This window comes from Rhodnius prolixus, unplaced genomic scaffold, assembly GCF_049639745.1.
Source record: "Rhodnius prolixus isolate KJV_2025 unplaced genomic scaffold, Rpr scaffold_4, whole genome shotgun sequence".
In the NCBI taxonomy this organism is placed as follows: domain Eukaryota; kingdom Metazoa; phylum Arthropoda; class Insecta; order Hemiptera; family Reduviidae; genus Rhodnius; species Rhodnius prolixus.
The window spans coordinates 42242427-42260939 of record NW_027411614.1 but is presented as its reverse complement, the minus strand read 5'-3'; the positions used below and the strand labels follow the sequence as shown (position 1 = coordinate 42260939).

Below are 18513 nucleotides of genomic sequence, written 5' to 3'. Positions count from 1 at the left end.
AAAAATTAAGTAGTTTTTATTTTTGCACGGACTTTTCAAACGTACAGTTGTTAGACTAGACTTTCATTCGGAGACTTCAGTTTTTCCCTTACGATATACTCTTCCTTGAAAGGCGCCACGGTAGCCGAGAGGTTAGAGGCGAGTCTCGCCAAGCTAAGATGTATTGTAGTGGCACTGGGTTTGATTCCCGGCCTAGGCCTTGGATTTTATTTAATGTTTAATATGAGATATTAATAGTAACGTACGTTTGCTAATCGCTTCCGTCCAGGTCACCTAACTTGGAAGTTGGACGTAGTAGCCTAAGTTATTTGAAACGAGAGTACACTATTCAGAGGCTAAAACTTAAAATCTTCTAGAACATTGTTAGATTTATTTTAGTTTATTTTTTTTAAATAATAAACTTTACGGATATATCCCAACACTAAAATTATTCATTATAATCTCTTATCTATTATTACGTAGACCAGCTGATTATAAATAAAGATTCAAATGGCAGTGACCCCCAAACAATTGTATTCCTTAATTTCACGACAGAAGAAAGGTGGTAGAAAACCTTAGAAAATTCTCCATAGATGGCACTGTCATTATGAAATCATCGTACAAATTATATAATCATGAAAATAAAGAATAACAAATAGAATTTAATTTTAGAACAATAGGAAAATGTTAGAAACATTGTAAAACACTCGATTGCGTACAAAATATTACAAAAAAAATAAGTGAGCCTCAATACAAATTTAATTTTTTTTCTCCTCCAACGAAAGAATCAATATTGATTAATTTTATTCATGTATTCAGAATTCATATATTCAAATGAAGAAGGTTTTATTTACCATGCATGAAAACAGGTTAGTATTAGGAAATTAATAAAAAAAAATTAAAATTAAAAATGTTGACAAATACAGCTATAAAATTTCCATTAAAAAAGAGAAAAAAATAAACATTTTTTGAGATAACTCATTTTTATTTATTAAACTCGTCTTGCTCGTGAATATATTTGGGTCAGGCTAAATTTTAAAAAAAAATTCAAGATTTCACCGGATGTACCTATTTTAGGCCCTCCTAGTTTTTTTGGCGAATAGCGTTCGTGGTTAACTGGCCGAACTCGTGCATTAAACAACCCCTTCAAGGCCTAATGATTGGTCTGGGCACTACTTCAGGAGATGAGATCCTTATGGACACAGCATCCCTGCCCAACTAATCGCAGACAGTCCCCCCCCCCCAAACTTTCATCATTATACTGCGATGATGTGTGTATCTAAGTCTGGTTAGTTGAACGCACACGCAATCCTACCCTAAATTGCTGGGGTGTTGCTTCGTGTTGATTTCCGATTTTTTTGGGGGGTGCACGTCTTGAGTTCCCCTGAGTACAAAGCAATGTCTTTTCACTAACAGACAATTTTTTTATCAGCTAATTAACTTCCTGTAGAAAATTTTAGAGCCAATAGTAGTGCTGCACGAGAAACGAGACAAATCTCGGTCTCGGTCTCGGTACCGAGACCGAGACGAGACTTAAGCAACCGAGACCGAGACCGAGATCGAGACATGATATATATCTCGTCGAGAAATCTCGGTCTCGTCTCGGTTTTTCAAATATTAATTTTTAGCTACAAAATTATAAAATTGTGTTCTTTATTAATAAATACTCATTACGGGTATTGAATTAATTATTAAAAGATACGATTTAATTATATATGTTCAATATTACTACATCTATTTGACTTCGAATTACATAAGTAAAGTAAGCAAAGTAAAGTAATCGCCTATTTTTTCAGGCCGGGCTTTACGTCCAACTACCAATTAGGTGTCGCGGACGGAGGCGACTAGCAAACATACTTTACTGTAAATTTCTCATATTAACCATTAAATAAAATCCAAGGCCTAAGACCGGGAATCGAACCCAGTACCACAATACACTTAGCTTCGCAGGTCTCGCACCGCTCGGCTACCGTGGCGGCCCCCTTCGAATTACATAATTTTTACATAAATTCACTAAATTTCACTATTCATATCATTCATTCAATTTCATAAATTTCACTAAATTTGAAAAAAAAGACCACCTAAAAAATATTGCCACAAATTTACGTTTTTAAGATACACTTTGCCCAAGCATTGATACATAAAAGAGCTTTTACTGAATCAGAAGTTAGAGAAGATCTTCTATTGGTCATTATCATCGCAGCTTGCGAAAATAATCTTTCCGATGGCACTGAAGTTGCACAGATACTAAAAATATCTTTCGCCATTCTAGACAAATTTTTGAAGGAATTCTCAAGTGTTTTCCACCATTCTAAAATGTCAACGTCTACTGGTGCTTGGTCTAATTTGGTGTAATTAATTATTTCTGTCTTCCATGCTTCGGTGATATTTGCTGATTTTTGAGCAAATGGTGCAAAAATATTGATGCAGTCGTCGTCGTCGTCGTCAAAAGGTGAATCATCAGATTCTTTATCTTCACCAACAGCCATAACTAATGGAACGGGAAGTTTGTTGGGAGGTGTATTTTTTATTTCACTAATCGACTTGATATAGGAGGCAGATATGTTATCTGGGGTCTTTCATTTGGCCCGTTATTAACATCTTTTTGAAATTATATAAAGATATATAACAGTAATAGTAACATATGATGCATTGAAGTGTAAGTAGTTGTCTTCTTTTACACACATTTTCATTACCAATATATAAATTAAAATAATTATTAGAAAACAATAACATTTTTTGAAAAGATTATTAATAGCAAACCGCTTTTGATACTTAAACAAAAATTCAAAAAACCGAGACCGAGACTTGAGCAACCGAGACCGAGACCGAGACTTGAGCAACCGAGACCGAGATCGAGACTGCATAAAGTCTCGCCTCGTCTCGGTCTCGTGCAGCACTAGCCAATAGTTGAAATATTATATACTGCAAAAGGAAAAGCCTTCACATTAAAGTGGATCAAATATTCAAACTAAATTTCTCTAATTCATTTGTATCCTCGAATAAAAACAATCTAAAATCTATTAGTCAATAACTATTTATAACTTTGTAAACAATAGGCTAAATTAATTGCCAAATGACACAATTAAAATAAACTCAATTGAAGAAATGAATTTGCGCAAATGAATTTTTTGGTACATAGCCAACATCGTGTCGGTTAATCATAGGCAACGTCTAGTATATGTTAATCTTAGTGAAAATACATATTTTATTAGGCGAATTGAATGCTACGTAGTAAATTATAATTTATGGATGTAGGATTTTATTTTTTCTGTATATAACCTACTTTAAAAGTAATAAGAAATTCTAAATTTAGATGTTCAATTTAGAGAGAAAAGGAAGTTCGCTGTGCACAGGAAGCGATGACAAACAACTGAACCAGATTTCTTTGCACAGAAGTATAGAAATTACACGTGGAATGCAGTTAAGATCTTGAAAAAAGGAAATGAATCATCTATTCACAATCTTGTGTTCTGTTTTTAAAGGCCGCCATAAAATTTTTTTTGAAATTGCGAAACCTTCACTCTACTTTCTCTGACCGCTATTCACGCAAGGAATTTTTGTTCTAACTGTTATGCGCAAAACAATAAATCAATATCCACGACGAACTGATTATGCAGGTACCTCGTTGTAACTGTGGCAAAGAGACACTACCGGTTGGTTGTTTTTGTGTTAAAAGCTCATAACACTCATATATGTTTGAAAACAATTTGTAAAAAGTATTTTTTCCGAATTTAATGTGATCCAAATATGGATACTTCAGCTGAAAAATCAAAGCCGAAAATCCGCACGATCTCCTTATTTGAGAGAAAAATTACGATGGAACTGTATCATGACTTTCATTGGCAATTTTCAAGGTTCTAACTCATATATTTTCTTCTAATACTGAATTACAAAAATTACTGTATTATACTTTCTGTAAAATCGCACATTAAACTGAACTAGCAGAGAAAACTCTATCACCTGAACCGTTTCCCATTTTTTTTGGAATTATGACAATTTGCCAAACTATTTCCACTTTTTTGCTAAATTATTGACGAGCTTAACCTCGGCAAGGAAAAAAAAACAACAAACAAACCTTAACCTACTTAATTACAAAACAAATTATAACGCAATTTTTATAAGAAGGCTGTTATTATCAACTGGAATACTTTTAACGAGTTTTTATTAGAAATATCAGGCAGCAGCGATATTAGGTTGTTGGAATTCACGGTTCTAGATTTTAGTAACTAATTTCGAGAATTTCTTGTAACAATTCCAGATATTTTTGACTGATTACAGCACTTCCTAGCAATCTAGTCAAGAGAAAATCAAAGGGTTAATTTACAAAAAAAAAAAAAAGTCCTCTACGCTTCTTTACACTCAAGATAAATTTAGAACAGCATAAAATCTACGTGACACAATTATGTAAAAGAATCACGTAGAATATTCTAGGCTAAAATTTCACACTGTGTGAGGGTGGACAAGGTGGAATCAATTGTAGCAGTAAGTAGTTAAGCGATAATCTTGGAAAATCAAGATATCGAGAAAAGTTTTGATTTGAAACGGAAAACTATTATAAACATGCTAGTCTCACACTATTGCTTTAGTCGGTTAATAGATTTTTCAACTCGATAGGCAATATCGATGGTAGGTTCAATAAATATTTAAAGAAATCAATCGCAATGGCAATACGGTGATTTAATAGTTTTAATTAATCTTCTAACTTAAAATGTTTACTAATCTTTTTAACAATGAAGATGATTCAAAAATAAAGGATTATAGCCTCATATGTCTGCGTGCTTAAGATTCCTTAAAATTACCTTAAACTCCAGAAAGGTGAAATTTATTAATTCGATTTGGTTGCTTCAGGGGAATCTTTCAGGAATATTTTCTTTCCAGGGAATAACGAATAAAGACTCTTCTTTAAAGAAGAAAATACTTTTTTGGACTCGGCTGGATTTCTAAACGAACATTTTCGAAACCAAATAAAAATCTCAATAAAAATCCCAAAACCTATTAAAATAAATCATGATTTACTAGTTACAGAATAAAAGCTTCTGCCTGGTTTCAAAAAAAGAATCACGTTAAAATGGTTGGATAATAATTCAGAGCACGAGCAGTGTTATTCCACATTCATGAAAACCATGAATAAAATAGACAGACAGAAAGACAACATAAAGAATAATGAGGATATTGGTATTCAAATGGGTTGAATAAATTAAAAATGTATGTTGTAAATTTAAATAAATTTGTCTATTTCAATACTCAACAGAACTACCAACTGTTTCTAAAAGTAAACGCACAAAAAGAAATCTTTTACTATTATTTAATTGTACATTTCTTACAAAATCAGAATTTTAGCGATAATAATGAACTTAGAATTTAACTTTCATTAATTATAATGCACGATCCAGAACTTAAATGAATTAAGCTAAACTCCCACTCATAGAAGTGTCATGAAACGAATTTATTGATGTACACATAGAAAAAACCATGGGCACAATATATGTATGAAGCTAAAAGAAAATAGTTCGATCCATTTTCGAAAGAAACAAAGTGAAAAATCGATTTATAGTAAGGTTTTAATATAGATCGCTGGGTAAGAATCGTGTTCCCTTGCAAAACGAATTCGACAAATGAAGATTCATGTTTTTGCGATTTTATATATATATATATATATATATATTCAGGGAGCGTCAACACTTATATTTCAGGCGAAACTTGCACTTCTCTTATCCAATAAGAAGAAATATAAAATAGAAAACTAGTCTGGACTGTGATTACATTATCAAATCACAGCTGACGTAGTTGACAAATAATAAATAATATTGATCCGTCTGCGCCATCACAAACTGTAAACACACAGATGGAAGAGAGAGCGAGGATGTGTTCAGTGGACCAGCGGAAATCCAATATTACCCCACCCGCCGGCAACCTTCATCATTTCATTGGAATAATCTATATTGGCAAATATCTAGGTTAATCTCTCTTACTCAAGATTACTGGCAATATTGTAACGATCAAGTTTTGTAGAAGTATGTCTGATACAGGAAACAAGAATATCAGTCACTATATTTTGTTTGTGTTAAATGATGTAGACAAGAGTAAGTGGCGGGCGTCCGGATGGCACCAGAAGGTCTTCTCCAATGTCAGGTAATGTCACCATCTGTCTTCCGCCTGCTTCAGCCAGACAGACTAACCAAAATCTAACACATTGCCTTTCTAAACAAGAAATTTATAGCACTTACTACAACTCTTTTAAAAGACTTGTTTTGTGTGGAAAATGAATAATACAGAGAGGTATCTCAAAATAACAAAAAATCGCCTAAAGCTCTAACTTCGCAAATAAACCCAACGCATTTGATTCTGTCGTTTTATTAAAACATTCGTTTAACTGGCAGTACGCCATTACAGGATGCATTTTTCATACTTATTTTGAGGTTCTCTCGAAATTAGCCTCAAACATTTTCACTATAGTTAAGCGTAAAAGCCTCAGTCTATGTGAGACAATGTCCACCTAGGAAATCTACTTTTAAGGATTCTTAAAGAAATTTAAGAAGCATTTTCCTCCTAATGTGTGTCAGGACCGAACAAAGTGCCCCTTCCCAAAGTTTTTTCAACCAAACAATAACAGAGGTCTTTTGAAAGCACTTTTAGAATATCAATTCGATTTTAAGGAGAAGGATTTCTGAGTTTCGAATTGCTAAGAAAAGGTTCCATTGCTTCTCTACCAAAACTTCGAGATACTCCAGAGTTCTGAAGAGATTTTTATTTTCAAAAAGTGATATTCAGCAAGCGCTGGGGGAGTTATCTTAAGAGTTAACTTTAACTTGGACAAGTATTCAAAGAGGAAAAGATCCAATGAAGAGGGTCGAGAATCAAATCATAAATCTTGGCAGAACATTGTATTTAAGAAAAATTAAAATTAGTAATTAAAGAATTCAAATTATTTCCAACAAGGAAAAGTCTTGTGAGTTTAATTCAGACTATTTTTAAGGTGAATGTGTCCTTCATTAACAAGGACACTCAAAGACCCATTACTGGGAACATTGAATCGATTTTTCATTTCATGGCGTGCAACTACTATCGAACGTATAATGGAGACCCTAAATGCACTCTAGTCTGGGAAATAATCACTTATTTACATTGAATCCAAACAGAGGAATTAATAACATTGTTATATTTAAACTAAAAATCTGATTTGAACTCTTGCAAACTTGCGAATACCAGCGCAAAGTAAAAGAAAGTAAGAAAGTGTCAGAGAAGAATACACCACTAGAACTTGTTACAACCTGTTTGATGAAAGTAAAAGTTCCAAATAAAAAGACAATCTCTGAAAGAATGATTTTTAGTGAAAAGAAAGATTTAAGTTAAAAGCAGTAAAGAGTACGGGCAGAGAGGGAGAAAGAGCCCGGCGGACCAAAGGAAGTTGGCCGACATTTAGAACGAACTGCGTGTGAACTCTCTCACAAGATTACAATCGGACACAACGGAAAATTACCCTTCTCAGCCACTCCCCGCACTGGATACCCCAAAAAATGGGGAAAAAATAAATAAAACCCACAAATAAGAAAGAAAATGGTAGAAAATTACCAACCTGATAAGTGAGTTTCATTTATCTGTACCAAACTGACAAACTCAGTAACTTCATCTTTTCCGGTTATATGAAGTGTACCAACTTATAATAAATACTTTCCTTGGCTTTCAATATTACCAACATAAATAACAGAGTAATGAAAGGAATGAAAGTAAAAAAATATTAATTCCAAACTATAATCATTATAATCTGCAAAAAATATAAAAAAAATTTCGCAGTTGCATACAGCTTCCTGGGTGTTGCAATCCGACGGGTTCCTTGCAAAGTACTCCATGCACTTTCACTATAAGGTAGGGACACAATACCCTAGTGACACTACACTTAAACAAGCACACCAAGGCACCAATACACTACACACCTAAGGGCTATCTTTCCTTGGAAATAGGTTCGGACAAAGGGAGTAAAAAACCCTTTAAATCTAAGGACACCAAATTTGGTACAAGGCTGAAAAACCCTATCCTGCCAAAACGATAATAAATTTCGAAACCTCAATTGGAAAATTGAGGAGACTAGGACCCTTCATGGGCTTTAATGCCAAGAATGAAGAAAAATAAAAGCAAATAAAAAAAAAAGAAGTCCCTTATTAAGGTTATGAAATACTTCAGACGAATTCCTTAGACTTCAATGATTAAAACTGTTTTATGCTTGAAAAACTCGTTCCACGTACAGCTTCCCTCAAATAAATATGTATTTAAGTAGGGTAAGGAATACTATTTCATTACGTCGACTCATTTCCAATGCCTGACATAAATACCATGGAGTCAGATGATAGGTCCGTGTCAGTAATAAGTTAATTATAATTCAAAGGTAAAAATGTTGAAATACTCAAATTTATTGCTGCCGTTTCCGGGGGGAAAACAAATTTAACACAGAACTACTCTTACAACAATCTCAAGGTTTTTAACTTATACATTTTCTAAAAACCCCGAATTTTAAAAAATAATTCTTTACTAATATGCAGCTGTAGCATACTGCACATTGCGCCCCATCGTACTCAGAATGTCAAAAAAATTATTCAGATAAAAGTTATCTACATGTATGTAAATGTATTTACGAAGTTTAGAGACTGATATTCTTGGTGCGCGTTCTCGAGAACAACCATTGTGTAATGCGGTATTTTCTCCGTGGTGGAAGTTCCTTTAAACTCCTTCACTGGATACGCAAAAGTTCCTTTAAGAATCAGTCTATGAAAAAAAAAAATAAATAAAACTATGCTAATAAAAATGGATGACCATTGGTCATACAGAAATACTTATATAATATTAGCTTTGATTTGGCCGTAATCGTTAACAATCAGGATATTAATCATAAGTTAGTCCACACAGCATCTGGTGAATAACTTGGGAAAATCCAGATTGAAAGAATGCATGCCTAGAAGGAAAATATGTAACTAATATATCAGTAATTTTACTAAGAGAACTGAAAAACGATTATTGGAAGATACGACTCAATTGTCACAGGCGCATCGAAGAAATGCACTTCTTCAGTCAATGAGGGGTTCCAGTCAAACACAAACACACAAATTATTCTGATCGCAATACTGCTACGTAAAAAATAAAAAAAAGAACTTAAGCAGAGAACAATGGGTATTGTGATGCTTGGGATTTCTTCTTTGTTCCTACCTAACCACATTCTTTTGCAGTTCAATATCAACTGCCAAGCCGTTATTCGGGCCGTCAGGAGAAAGTACCGCTACGAGTCAAATATATAAAATTGATTTGTATCCCAGTTAATATTAGAGAAAAACAACCAATACACTTCTTTTTTTAAAATTATTATAATGACGGTTGCAGTTCAGATGAAAACCTATCCAACTTTCCTAGAAGTTCCCTTATTTTCCTGGAAAAGCGATGATTAAAAAATTATAAATATATACACTTAGAGTAGAAAGTACTAAGAAAATTGCCACCAATTGATAAAGCGGATTCAGTAAAATGAGAGACTTTGTACATTAGCATCTAAAAGAAATATCCAAGTTGAACATTTTGCAATTTTCCGTTCTTGAGGAGTGGTGGATAAATATTTAAAAAAAAGTATTTCCAAAATGGAAAAACAACACGATCATAAAAGCTTCCTCTTAAAAGCGGTGAGAGTAATAAAGTCATTCTAATCATCCAATTAAATGGACCCGTAATAAAAATAAAAATTAGTGAAAAAAAATAATAACCTTGAATAACATACATGTAAATAACAAATTAAAATTGCAATAATATTTTAAATCTACTGATTAATAATACACTTATTAGCGAGAAGTGGAACGATCTGATAAAGACTAGACAGACTGGGTTGGAGGAACACCCCAGATAGCGTGAACTTTGCCGGCACTCAGAACTCAGCTGAATTCGTATGATCGATTCCAGCAGTTTGCTCTCGAGCAAGTTGACTCACACTTGATGGTCAAGTATAGAGCAGTACAAATCACCAAATGAGAAAATCATTATCTTCATAAAAGACTACCTACTTAGACGTCAATTTTAATTTCTGAGATTAGTTGGAAATCGTTATCAAAATTTTAAAAAATACTATTAAAGCTTTTTTTTGTTTAATGAAACAACATTTGGACTATCTAATTTTTTCTGATTAGATTATTGAGGTATCAGAATGTATCCCAATCTTAAGACGTAAGACTTACATTGCCGCTACCTGGCATTGTACCACACTAATGGACCTGTAGAGGTAATTGATGAGTGCAATTACAAGAAGCTTAATGAACGATGGCAAAGTTAACATAAAATGCCTGCATCTTAGTACTTAAGGTGAACAGTTAATTACTGAAGCAAATACGATGCCAACGAAGTACTTTCCGACCTAGTACTTATGATTCAAATAAGATTCAATAATGGGCCTCCTGTATAGCTACACAATACTTTTAACAGCGCCTATTATTGTGTTTCTAGTCACTGCAGACTAGAAGGGCTAGTGAAGTTTGTCACCTTCAACGAAGGGAATAAGCATTAGCGAACAGTTTGAAAGAGGTGTCCGTAGAGGGCTTTCTACAAGAAGGTTATGTCTTAAGGTTAAAACAAATGAATACATAAATAGGTAGTAAAAAAGTACTTTTGTTTAGCATCGAAAATGCGAACAGTGATAATTTTTTTAATTAGCGAAACGAATTATCAAATTAGGTAATTTGTTGATTATACAAGAAAGGGCAAAAACACTTTTTTTAAATTGTAAAAAATGAAAATACTGTTTCACAAGCAAAATAATCTTATAAAACAATTCGATTACTGCGCAATAGTATAAACAATGATTATTTCAAGAGTAAAACAGCAATATCTACTTTTCGAATAAAGTATATCCTTTAAAAAATTGATTTTTTCCGATGATTCTGATGATCTGAATTACACACAAAAATATTCTTCTTCATCTATTAATAAACGAAACTATTTAACAAATGTAAGAACGGAAGTGGTAGGTTAAATAATGAGGTCAATGTACAGTGAAAGAACGTTAGAGAAAAAAGATCTTTCAGAAAAGGGGCAGAGATCTTTATTTAACGTTCTGCACCAATGCGCTCTCATATTCACATTTAATCAGTACAATGAAAATAAATGCAATTCAAATCTGCACTGCTAAAGTTTAAAGATTACAAAATGGGATACGATTGTGAATTTTATTATCAGGCCAGTCGAAATGCTATTTAAATTAAAGAATCGTGACAGCTAATTCTGACTATTAATTGGAATAAATCATTGCTTTTTAAATTAATGAACAACCAAGATGATAATAATAACTTTTTCAAACTGAACTTAGTTTTAATCTAAATAAAATAATAATAAGTTTTATATTAAAATGAAATATGAATCACCTCCAATGATCATCTGGGTCAAGCTCTACTGTTAACTCTCCATAATATTACATTTAAATAGTGAAAATAGAAAATTATCTTCCGCTAATTAGTAATGCAATCTATCCAGAAATACTGCTCTACCAATAGTAATATAAAACAAAATAGGTACAGTTCAAATGAATTGACCAATTTGAAATCAAATATAACAGTTTCATTAACCTGAAACCTACAAATATTTGGAGAAATAAAATCAATAAACCAAGCTTCGATTAAAGCCAACAAATTTTTGTTTTTAAATTAACTAAAAAATTTAATCAAAATCTCTAATAGATTTTCTTATTTTAAAAACTTCTAAAATGATTTGACTCTGCAAAACTAACTTATCATTTTACTTTGATTATGCACCTGCTTCAACACTTATGGCACAAGTTGATATTTTGTTTATCAATTCCTTAATTTTTTTCTTTAAGAAGGAAATCATTTAGATATTATGAATGAACTCTTACTTCTTAACTTAAGACGATATTTGTACTATTATAACAAAATTGTTAATTCATTATTACAATCCCGTTATATGACAATCTTAAGAGAGAAAACATCTTTGAACATACACTTTGAGAGAGGAAACTAAAGAATAGAAAATTGTTCAAAGAAAAATAAACGCACAATGTAAAAATAAAAACAAAAATACCGGTATCTTAACCTAGAATAATAAAGAACCCCACCACATAAAACACTAACCTGCTATCCTAAGAACAGCTCTGTCCGCTGGGTCCAATTGTAGAATACTCAGCGGCTTATCTTTTGCCCATTCCTTGAGGGAGAAATCATTTTCAAAGTCCATTCTGACATAATAACTGCACAATATTTATTTTATAAATTACAAGAAACCTCTCAACACGTCCATTCAACAAACTAGAATCACTCACGAACGAAGGCACGTAACGATGGGCACAAACTAGCCAACTATTCAATATACAAGGAATCTACAAACGGAACCACCAGGAGCGCTTCAATAGCTCGAAATAAATTCAAATTAATTTTAGATTGATATTTTTAAATTAATTTTTCAATTTTGATAAAGAACTACAGTTTCATAATCAATCCAAAAGTTTGTTGCTTCAAACTGTAAAACTGCTATTCACCAAAAACAATAGCACATAACCCATGGGTTAAACCCAACAACCATATATGTATGTCCTAACAATTACAAGATGTGTTAAATTCATCAATGAAATATAAAAAACTGATCCGTGGTCTTTAAATAAATAAATAACAATTTTTTAATCAAATCAATCTGCTGAATCAGGAAAATACATTTAAAAATATATTTATAAAGTCCATCTATAATATTTCTCTCTAACAAAAAACAAATTTTAATTATTAGAAAAAATAATAAATCAGAGAAAGAATAATATATTTCTTTAAAAAAATAAATCAGATTTTATATTAATTCTTAGTAGTAGAAAATTAATTTTTTCAGAACATAATTGTATTTAATCACTGTAATTTAAGTTTAGTCATCAAAAAATAACAAAAATATAGTATTTGCGGACCATAATTTTTTTAAAAATATATTCTATATTTTTCAAAGAATTTCAAAGAAATTTATTAAATATTACACATTTTCTTAAACCAAATCAAATCAAAATTACAACTAGTTATAAAAGTGACCACCAGAAGCGCCACAAACTAGGAACTCCAGGAGACCACATGCTTTTTTAAATCAATAATCAATATTAAGAAACTGGAATTTTTGATGACTAGACCAGTTCCCATTTTTATATCTGCGAAACCAGGCTACCATCTAGGTATTTCTTAATTTATTCACTTTTTTTACACAATTTTATCTCTTCTAGATGAAATAGAGCTTTGCAATTATGATAATGAAATACACTATAATTGAATGAAATAACCTTTTGCACTTTTTCACTTAAGGATTCTGAACGATTATTGTACACTATGTGTTGAGAATGAAATTCTTAACCAAATTTCTAATGTCCTTACAGAAACTTTTTGATTACCTTGAATATATAGTTAGACGGTTGATAAACCAGTTTAATTCACACATCACATTTAAGAATCCAATTCGATCAGAAAGTCAACCCTCTTGAAAAAGATAATGGCGCTCTTTTATCTACAGTGAACAATACGAACCAAATAAAAGTAACGTCTATTTTTTCAGGCGAGCTATACGTCTACCTAACTATTAAGGTGTCGTGGAAGGAGCCAAAAAGCAAAACACAATTTACAGATCTCTTTGTTAACTTTAATTAAACTCAGTTCAAGCCGGGATTCGATTCCAGTAATATAAAACGTCTAACTTTGCAGCCTCGCCTCTTACTGTTCAGTTAATGTGGCATCTAGCAAACCAAGTACTCTTAAAATTAGGTTTAAAAATAAATTTGGAAGTTACGCTTTTAACAAAGCATCAAATGTTTTAAAATTGAAAAAATCGAATGATAAATTCAAAACGTGTGAAATACTTTAAATAGTGGCCTCCAAAAATAAAAAGTAACAGCCGGTTTCCAAATAAGGAAAATAAAACGGGCATTAATAAAATTATAAAAATACACTTTAAAGATATCAGATTGTTACTCATACCTTTTCCGCGCACATTTTTCTTGCTTAATTAGATTTGAGAATTGGCAAAAGGGCAGAGCATCGCCTTAATTTTGGCACTTAATAATTATACCAAAAAACCACTAACTTTAAGATGCCTCTTAATATCAATTAATTAATAACTTTTCAGTTGTATTAAAAGTAAGGTTTAGATTGCTAAGATTGTGTAGTATAGAATGAACTCAAGTATATGTTTTTATTTAAATTAATTGGTCCAAATTTTATTATGTAAAAATTGAAGTACATACTACAACATTGCTGCATTGCTAATGATAAAAAAGATTCAGGCATCAGGTTGTCTATAACGAGAGAACACTGTCTGGAGGTCGGCAGTTCAGTGAAAAAAGCTCCGGGCGCCAATAACCACAGATGTTGACGCGCCTTAAATCATTAAAAAAAAATAATAATAATTCCTTAGCGAATTAGCCGCTTACAATTACTAATTTTATTCCAAATAAAAAGTGGATTTGCCTACCATCTAGTGGCAAATACGTGAACTACAGTTGAAAAATTTTAAATATTTTTTTTTAGATCAAGTTCCAAAATCCACATTTTTCATTTGTCAGTAGCAATTTGCTAAAACTGCCTCTTTTTCTAAAATTTTCAATATTTTGTTTTAGGTTTAAGTAACAGGAGGGTTTTTAAAAAAATGTCAATTTAAAAACAGTAAAGTACATATTTAAATTATTCTACATTTAAGTTTTACGGCAAAATGACGTTCAATGTTCAATAAAAGTGAAGTTAATTGGCAACGATTTTGATAACAAACAGCCTAAAAATACGTTTAAAATTTAAACAAATTAACTTTTAATTTATAAAAACGAAATATTATTTTATATTATTACAAAACACAATGAACGTATGGACCAAACTCTGAAAGAGGATGAAAATCCGAAATGTTTAGAATTGAAGAAAATAAACCGCTATGAGAAGACAAAATCATTTAATTATTCTGTTCTACGTTGTCGAATTACTGACAGAGGAAATACAATTTTATGTTTACTACTCTACGAAAAGATATAATTCTCTACCTAATTCTCTTGTTTCAGATAACTTACTTTTACGGTAGTTTTCTTTGAGTGTTCACCTCAAGCCAGGTCTCCCCACAACATCTTATTCCAATCTCCATCTCCCAACCTCTCCTTGCAATCTGTTCTACCCAACAACGTGTTGGCCTTCCCTTTCTTTGTACCCTCTCAGTCCATTTACTCAGTCAGGATATTTACCGTACCCACCTCAACTTCCAGAATACTACTATCTGGACGATATCCTTTCTTATCTCCATTTCACTCTTTATTTTCTCAAATTGTACCCTGCCCTCTCTTATTTTTCTCCCACATCTCCCCCAATATTTCATTTCCATCACCTTAACTATTGACACTAATTTTTTAGAGGTTTTCTTGGTTTTCTAAGCCATTTAGGAGAATACCTTCTACTATAGAACAGGTTTAGAATGAACCAATTTTAAATCCCCTATATTTTGCCGCTGCGGCGCGCAATGAGTCTGACTAAGATCACGAATTACTGAAAAATCATTTACAAAATTAGGAAAAACGAAATGAATATCAGGAAACATTTTTCAAGCTTTAGAGTTTATCTTTTGTTTTTCGAAATTAAAGCAGTTCTTCAAAGTTAATTTCATATTTGTTCCTAATTTTATTTCATTCAATGCGTAAGAGATTGATTTAAAAAAAGATTTCCTAAATATATTTCATAATTTTAAGGGTAAAACATGATTTTTTATTTTGATGTATATACAATTATTTGGAATGGAATTCGGAAATGATGCAATCTTTTAAGAGGATATTGTTGTATTTTTATTGTAGCATATACAAACAAAAAAATTGTTAACGTTTTAGGGAAATAGGGGATAATTTTGAGCAAAATAAGCGAATAAATAATTGCATAGATAGCCGTTGGTGTATCTCAGTTAACATATTTTGTGACTGAAAGAATAATTTTTTTTAAAAGTGTAAAAAATGTTTTTAATTCCCGTTAATTCTCCAACTTTTTTCAATACTATATTTGACGGAGAAAACTACGCCAACTTTGGAGTATGTGTAGAAAAAGCGTAATTTAAAAGCTAAAAAAAAGTTTGTTAAAAAAAAATGGAGACACGCCGACTGTGTAAGACAAGTGTTAATGCCTTTTAAATTATAAATAAAACATAAACTCGGCTACATTCCATCTCTTAGTTGAACCCATTCTTTATTAATAAAAGTTCTTTTTGGACTTCATTAGTGAAATTGCACTGATAAAATGTATTACATTTTGCCATCCAAATGGGCTCTTGGCCAATTCTATGTGAAATAGGATGAAGATTTTTTCTATTCTTAATAAACCCATACCCTCTTTTATGAATAGTTTCTAACTACTCGTATCTTGTTACTGGCTACACCATTAATTTTTGAGAACATATAACAAGAAGTAGATTTTAAACAGCACCCAGAAGAACTCAGTAAAAGAAGTAAGAATGTTTGGTTGAGGGCGTTGTGTTTTCAAACAGCTCATATTAAAGCACTAAACCTGCTACGTCCGTTAATAAAGTTTCCTTTTCAAGCTGATTTCAATATTTAAAAATAATTTGACTTCAGATTCCCACATACAAATATGCTACTATTATTCTGCATATCTCTAACCAAACATTAATCAAACTTGTTCTCGAAGAGTCTTGATTTTAAGTTTAAATTACTAAAATTATAAGTTGATGTAAAATAATAATGAGTTTTCCTAAAATAAGTTTGTATTAATACAATGTGGATAATTAACTTATATAATTATTAAAAACATTCAATGAAAAAGAATGAACATATTAGGTAAAACTTGGTTATTTAATATTAGAAGAAACTTTTAGTTTTCGAGAGAATAATCAATTCAATTTGTATAGAAATTCACGTGTGGATCACATATAGAGAATTGTATAAACTTCGCGCAGCTAAATAGAGACACCACTGGATCATATTATCAGTTGATCATATCTGCTAATTGGATCCAGTCATTCAATAAGAATTTATATTTATTAATTGTCACAAACGTCACTGTAATTAAGATTCTGTCTACGACTATTCTAGAATGTCCTTCCATTAAGTTGTTGCAAAATATAATAATTGTCAGTATTCCATGAAGTATTTGGCCCCAAAACTCATTAAATAATGATTTAACAACAGTTTCAACTTTAAATTTCTGTCCACAAGATTTAAGATAAATTTCTTGAAGTATTCATTTCATTGACACGGATTTTATTATTATTATTATTATTATTATTATTGACATGTCTTGCTTTCTTCATTAATAACGCCAGCTATACATTGAAAATGAATTACACATTATGTTAAAGTTGAAATATAGATTTATTTATTTACGTTCTAGAAGCGAAAGGAGTAGTATCATTAAGTAGAGTAAACATTACATCCTTATAAATAAAAATGGAGCAACGAATGCAAAATAAAGGGCATGGTCAAATGAGTAACAAAATGGAATATTGCCAAACTGAAATGAGCTATACGCTCATACGGTTGTACACCTCTGATATGAGTTAGTATGAATTATTAACATAAAGTAAGTAAACCCGTAGGCGACATGACAATGGAAGAACGAACCATCGGGGGGAACATTGTTTTGTTTACAGATCATATCTATACGTAATTATGTTATGATGTATTTTTAGAGATGGGTTTATAATATTCTTAATTCAGCTTGTCCCATTACACTTAATTAGAAGGCATTGTAAAGCCTTAAATATTTGTACAACAAATGTTTGGTACATGAGCATTATATTTTCGAAGAGGGTGCAAGTACTGATAATATTGAAAAATATAAATAAGTAAAATAATTTAATAATAATGGATATTATATTTATTATAAATATATATTATTATATTTAATATAGATATTAAATAAATATATTTAAGCTCATTACCCAGATAAAGTCAAAATAACAGAAAAAAGAAATCATTGCGGCTACCAAGCTGACTGCAGTATCAGAAAGAAACACCAAGTTTGAGTTTCTTACTTTAAACTTATCTTTTGAACTTCTTACTATAGCCTCGTACTTTAAAATAATATTTATAAGATTTAAAATAAATGAATATTTCATTTTATGAGTATTAAAGGCGCGAAAGCCAGGGTTCTTCCCATCTCCATGTTGGTAGTGATATAATAAAGAAATAGTGGGAACTAAGGTAAAGGGAAAAACAGTTTGCAAGATCTGGCATGTCAGGTTCCTAAATTTGGACCAAAGAGGCCTTTTGGGCAGTTGTTGGCCATCTAACTGTACGCGATTCCTCTCCATTGGACCTAGAGAGAAGACTGGTTCCATGGACACCCTTCCAGATACCGGCTTAATTTTTTGATGTGACAAAATAGGCCCATTTCGTTTAGTTAAGGCAATTGTTACATTTCTAGCAGCCACATTGATACCTCATCAACTATCTTGGACCAGATTGAGTGCCCAGTCTTAATGTGGCTCTTTTTTATACAGACGATAGGCTTAGAAAACATTTCCAGAGGGTTTCTTACAACGGCGAATCCAGCACTTGTG

At 31.7% G+C, this 18513-nt stretch overlaps 1 protein-coding gene across 22 annotated transcripts in view; it reads right to left on the bottom strand.

The window, feature by feature from the left end:
* The window catches only part of shot (dystonin-like protein short stop), a 187497-nt gene extending 175169 nt beyond the window's left edge, over positions 1-12328 (bottom strand). For 10 of the 22 annotated variants that reach the window (XM_074132589.1, XM_074132591.1, XM_074132578.1 and 7 more), the window contains exon 1: positions 12093-12298. In XM_074132589.1, coding sequence (XP_073988690.1) covers positions 12093-12195 — 103 coding nt within the window. In that variant the 5' untranslated portion in view covers positions 12196-12298. Of the gene's footprint in view, positions 1-12092 lie in introns of all 22 variants that reach the window. The other 12 variants (XM_074132584.1, XM_074132570.1, XM_074132582.1 and 9 more) reach the window with 5 other exon arrangements.
* Between the last annotated feature and the right edge of the window lie 6185 nt (positions 12329-18513).